Source organism: Manacus candei, unplaced genomic scaffold (assembly GCF_025592945.1).
Source record: "Manacus candei isolate 608988 ecotype Guabito, Panama unplaced genomic scaffold, ASM2559294v1 h1tg000256l, whole genome shotgun sequence".
Taxonomy (NCBI): Eukaryota; Metazoa; Chordata; class Aves; order Passeriformes; family Pipridae; genus Manacus; species Manacus candei.
This window is the reverse complement of record NW_026138304.1, coordinates 1-5,000: the sequence shown is the minus strand read 5'-3', so window position 1 is coordinate 5,000 and position 5,000 is coordinate 1. Positions and strand designations below refer to the sequence as shown.

Here is a 5,000-nt window from a genome sequence, read left to right as displayed (position 1 = left end):
GGAGCGCCGCCGCCCGGCTCGGCCCGGAAGCGGGTAGACCTGTTCGCGTCGGCGAGCGGACTTGGAGCCGGAGCACCGCCGCCCGGCTCGGCCCGGTAGCGGGTAGACCTGTTCCCGTCGGCGAGCGGACTTGGAACCGGGGCGCCGCCGTCCGGCCCGGTGGCGGGTAGACCTGTTCCCGCCGGCGAGCGGACTTGGAGCCGGAGCGCCGCCGCCCGGCCCGGTGGTGGGTAGACCTGTTCCCGTCGGCGAGCGGACTTGGAACCGGGGCGCCGCCGTCCGGCCCGGCCCGGTGGCGGGTAGACCTGTTCCCGCCGTCGAGCGGACTTGGAGCCGCGGCGCCGCCGCCCGGCCCGGCCCGGTGGCGGGTAGACCTGTTCGCGTCGGCGAGCGGACTTGGAGCCGGAGCGCCGCCGCCCGGCTCGGCCCGGAAGCGGGTAGACCTGTTCGCGTCGGCGAGCGGACTTGGAGCCGGAGCGCCGCCGCCCGGCTCGGCCCGGAAGCGGGTAGACCTGTTCGCGTCGGCGAGCGGACTTGGAGCCGGGGCGCCGCCGCCCGGCTCGGCCCGGAAGCGGGTAGACCTGTTCCCGTCGGCGAGCGGACTTGGAACCGTGGCGCCGCCGCCCGGCCCGGCCCGGTGGCGGGTAGACCTGTTCCCGCCGTCGAGCGGACTTGGAGCCGCGGCGCCGCCGCCCGGCCCGGCTTGGTGGCGGGTAGACCTGTTCCCGCCGTCGAGCGGACTTGGAGCCGGGGCGCCGCCGGCCTGGTCCGGTGGCAGGTAGACCTGTTCCCGTCGGCGAGCGGACTTTAAGCCGGGGCGCCGCCGCCCGGCTCGGCCCGGTGGCGGGTAGACCTGTTCCCGTCGGCGAGCGGACTTGGAGCCGGAGCGCCGCCGCCCGGCTCGGCCCGGAAGCGGGTAGACCTGTTCCCGCCGGCGAGCGGACTTGGAGCCGGGGCGCCGCCGTCCGGCCCGGTGGTGGGTAGACCTGTTCCCGTCGGCGAGCGGACTTGGAACCGGGGCGCCGCCGTCCGGCCCGGCCCGGTGGCGGGTAGACCTGTTCCCGCCGTCGAGCGGACCTGGAGCCGCGGCGCCGCCGCCCGGCCCGGCCCGGTGGCGGGTAGACCTGTTCGCGTCGGCGAGCGGACTTGGAGCCGGAGCGCCGCCGCCCGGCTCGGCCCGGAAGCGGGTAGACCTGTTCGCGTCGGCGAGCGGACTTGGAGCCGGAGCGCCGCCGCCCGGCTCGGCCCGGAAGCGGGTAGACCTGTTCGCGTCGGCGAGCGGACTTGGAGCCGGGGCGCCGCCGCCCGGCTCGGCCCGGAAGCGGGTAGACCTGTTCCCGTCGGCGAGCGGACTTGGAACCGTGGCGCCGCCGCCCGGCCCGGCCCGGTGGCGGGTAGACCTGTTCCCGCCGTCGAGCGGACTTGGAGCCGGGGCGCCGCCGGCCTGGTCCGGTGGCAGGTAGACCTGTTCCCGTCGGCGAGCGGACTTTAAGCCGGGGCGCCGCCGTCCTGCCCTGTGGTGGGTAGACCTGTTCCCGTCGGCGAGCGGACTTGGAGCCGGAGCGCCGCCGCCCGGCTCGGCCCGGAAGCGGGTAGACCTGTTCGCGTCGGCGAGCGGACTTGGAGCCGGAGCGCCGCCGCCCGGCTCGGCCCGGAAGCGGGTAGACCTGTTCCCGCCGGCGAGCGGACTTGGAGCCGGGGCGCCGCCGTCCGGCCCGGTGGTGGGTAGACCTGTTCCCGTCGGCGAGCGGACTTGGAACCGGGGCGCCGCCGCCCGGCTCGGCCCGGTGGCGGGTAGACCTGTTCCCGCCGGCGAGCGGACTTGGAGCCGGAGCGCCGCCGCCCGGCCCGGCCCGGCGGCGGGTAGACCTGTTTGCGGCCGGTGCTCGGAGCGTGGCACCGAATTCGCGGATCGAGCGGACGGCGTGCAGCCGCTAAATCCGTCGATTGGCGCGCCGGCGTGCCCTTCCGACCCCGCCCTGACCTCCCGGATTTCCCACAGTTCTTTGCGAGTCCTTCCAGCGGGCATGCTCCGTCGAGTACTCTCTCGGGGGTCTTGTTGCGGAGACTCCATCTCCCGTGGCCCTTTGCGGCAGACTTGCTCTCCGGCGTAAAGGCTTTCCCCTGCCCCGAGGGTGAAAGAAGAGACGTTCTCTGCGGGGCGGGGAAGCGGGGGGAGTAACTGGGACTCTCTTTAGGCGGCGCGGCTGCGGCCGACCGGGCTCGGCCGCCTCGGCGCCGCCGGGAAGAGCCGGTGTCCGAGCCTAGCGGCTAGAGCCGGTCTCGGGGCTTAGCGCTGCGGTTTCTGGCCGGCGCTCCGAGCGTAGCAGCCTTTCCCCTGCCCCGAGGGTGAAAGAAGAGACGCTCTCTGCGGGGCGGGGAAGCGGGGGGAGTAACTGGGATTCTCTTTAGGCGGCGCGGCTGCGGCCGACCGGGCTCGGCCGCCTCGGCGCCGCCGGGAAGAGCCGGTGTCCGAGCCTAGCGGCTAGAGCCGGTCTCGGGGCTTAGCGCTGCGGTTTCTGCCCGGCGCTCCGAGCGTAGCAGCCTTTCCCCTGCCCCGAGGGTGAAAGAAGAGACGTTCTCTGCGGGGCGGGGAAACGGGGGGAGTAACTGGGCCTCTGCCTGGGTGGCAGGGCTGCCGCCGCCTCGGCTCGGCCGCAGAGGTGCGCAGCGGGTAGAGTCGCCGTCCGTGCCCAGCGGGTAGAGCCCTCGTCCGAAGCCGGCGGGTAGAGCCGGTGTCCCGGGGCAGCGGGTAGACCTGTTTTCCGGGCTCGTCGGCTCGACGCGCTCTCCGAGTCGGGCGGCTCGAGCGGGTTCCAAGCGCTTAGCCGAGGCCCTCGGCGGACGCCGAGGCGCCACCGTTTCTGCCCGGGGCTCCGAGTGGGAAAGAAAGGGCGTTGTCTGCGGCGTGGGTAAAAAGGGGGAGTAGCTGGGACTCTCTTAAGGTGGCAGGGCGGCGGCCGACTGGGCTCGGCGGCGGGGGTGCCGGCGGGTAGAGTTGCGTTCCGAGCCCGACGGGTAGACGTGGTGTCCGACTCCGGCGGGTAGACCTTTTGTCCGAGCCCGGCGGGTAGACCTGTTGTCCGTGCCCGGCGGGTAGACCTGGTGTCCGAGTCGGGCTGGTAGACCTGGTGTCCGAGCTGGGCGGGTAGACCTTTTGTCCGAGCCCGGCGGGTAGACCTGGTGTCCGAGCCCGGCGGGTAGACCTGGTGTCCGAGCCCGGCGGGTAGACCTTTTGTCCGAGCCCGGCGGGTAGACCTGTTGTCCGAGCTGGGCGGGTAGACCTTTTGTCCGAGCTCGGCGGGTAGACCTGTTGTCCGAGCCGGGCGGGTAGACCTGGTGTCCGAGTCGGGCGGGTAGACCTTTTGTCCGAGCCCGGCGGGTAGACCTGTTGTCCGTGCCCGGCGGGTAGAGCTGGTGTCCGAGTCGGGCGGGTAGACCTGGTGTCCGAGCCCGGCGGGTAGACCTGGTGTCCATGCTGGGCGGGTAGACCTGGTGTCCGAGCCCGGCGGGTAGACCTGGTGTCCGAACCGGGCGGGTAGACCTTTTGTCCGAGCCCGGCGGGTAGACCTGGTGTCCGAACCGGGCGGGTAGACCTTTTGTCCGAGCCCGGCGGGTAGACCTGGTGTCCGAGCCCGGCGGGAAGACCTGTTGTCCGAGCTCGGCGGGTAGACCTGGTGTCCGAGCCGGGCGGGTAGACCTGGTGTCCGAGCCCGGCGGGTAGACCTTTTGTCCGAGCCCGGCGGGTAGACCTGTTGTCCGAGCTGGGCGGGTAGACCTTTTGTCCGAGCTCGGCGGGTAGACCTGTTGTCCGAGCCGGGCGGGTAGACCTGGTGTCCGAGCCCGGCGGGTAGACCTGTTGTCCATGCTGGGCGGGTAGACCTGGTGTCCGAGTCGGGCGGGTAGACCTTTTGTCCGAGCCCGGCGGGTAGACCTTTTGTCCGAGCCCGGCGGGTAGACCTGTTGTCCGTGCCCGGCGGGTAGACCTGGTGTCCGAGTCGGGCGGGTAGACCTGGTGTCCGAGCCCGGCGGGTAGACCTGGTGTCCATGCTGGGCGGGTAGACCTGGTGTCCGAGCCCGGCGGGTAGACCTGGTGTCCGAACCGGGCGGGTAGACCTTTTGTCCGAGCCCGGCGGGTAGACCTGGTGTCCGAACCGGGCGGGTAGACCTTTTGTCCGAGCCCGGCGGGTAGACCTGGTGTCCGAGCCCGGTGGGAAGACCTGTTGTCCGAGCTCGGCGGGTAGACCTGGTGTCCGAGCCGGGCGGGTAGACCTGGTGCCCGAGCCCGGCGGGTAGACCTGTTGTCCATGCTGGGCGGGTAGACCTGGTGTCCGAGTCGGGCGGGTAGACCCTGTGCGCGAGCCGGGTGGGTAGACCTGTTGCCTAAACCCGGCGGGTAGACGTGTTGTCCGTGCCGTGCGGGTAGACCTGGTGTCCGACTCGGGCGGGTAGGCCTGGTGTCCGAACCCGGCGGGTAGACCGGTGTTCCGTGCCGTGCGGGTAGACCTGTTGTCCGAACCCGGTGGGTAGACCTGCTGTCCGAGCCCGGCGGGTAGACCGGTGTTCCGTGCTCGGCGGGTAGACCTGGTGTCCGAGTCGGGCGGGTAGACCTGGTGTCCGAGCCCGGCGGGTAGACCTTTTGTCGGGACCCGGCGGGTAGACCTTTTGTCCGAGCCCGGCGGGTAGACCTGGTGTCCGAGCCCGGCGGGTAGACCTGTTGTCCGTGCTCGGCGGGTAGACCTGTTGTCCCGGTTTTTGGGGTCGACCCGTTTCCCCAGTCGAGCGGGGCCGAGCGGCCTCGTGCCCCGCCGGATGCTGGCGAGCATCAGGTCTACCCGGTTCCGGGGCTGGCGAGCATCAGGTCTACCCGGTTCCGGGACCGGCCGATCCGGCCGCCGCGGCCGCGGCCGCCGGCCTGCGCCCCGCCGGCGTCCCGGCTCCGGGCCACCAGGTCTACCCGGCTCCGGCGGGACTTAGGCGCCTGGCGGCATTTTCGGGGT

At 72.5% G+C, this 5,000-nt stretch overlaps 1 protein-coding gene across 1 annotated transcript; it reads right to left on the bottom strand.

Moving 5' to 3' along the window:
• Positions 1-2,124: 2,124 nt before the first annotated feature.
• Positions 2,125-4,553, bottom strand: LOC127464680 (adhesive plaque matrix protein-like). Its single transcript, XM_051775148.1, has 4 exons — positions 4,403-4,553; positions 3,961-4,090; positions 3,389-3,804; positions 2,125-3,310 (listed from the first exon to the last, which is right to left on the bottom strand). The coding sequence occupies exons 2-4, from the start codon at positions 4,047-4,049 to the stop codon at positions 2,505-2,507; spliced, it is 1,311 nt and encodes a 436-aa protein (XP_051631108.1). The 5' UTR covers positions 4,050-4,090; positions 4,403-4,553; the 3' UTR covers positions 2,125-2,504.
• Between the last annotated feature and the right edge of the window lie 447 nt (positions 4,554-5,000).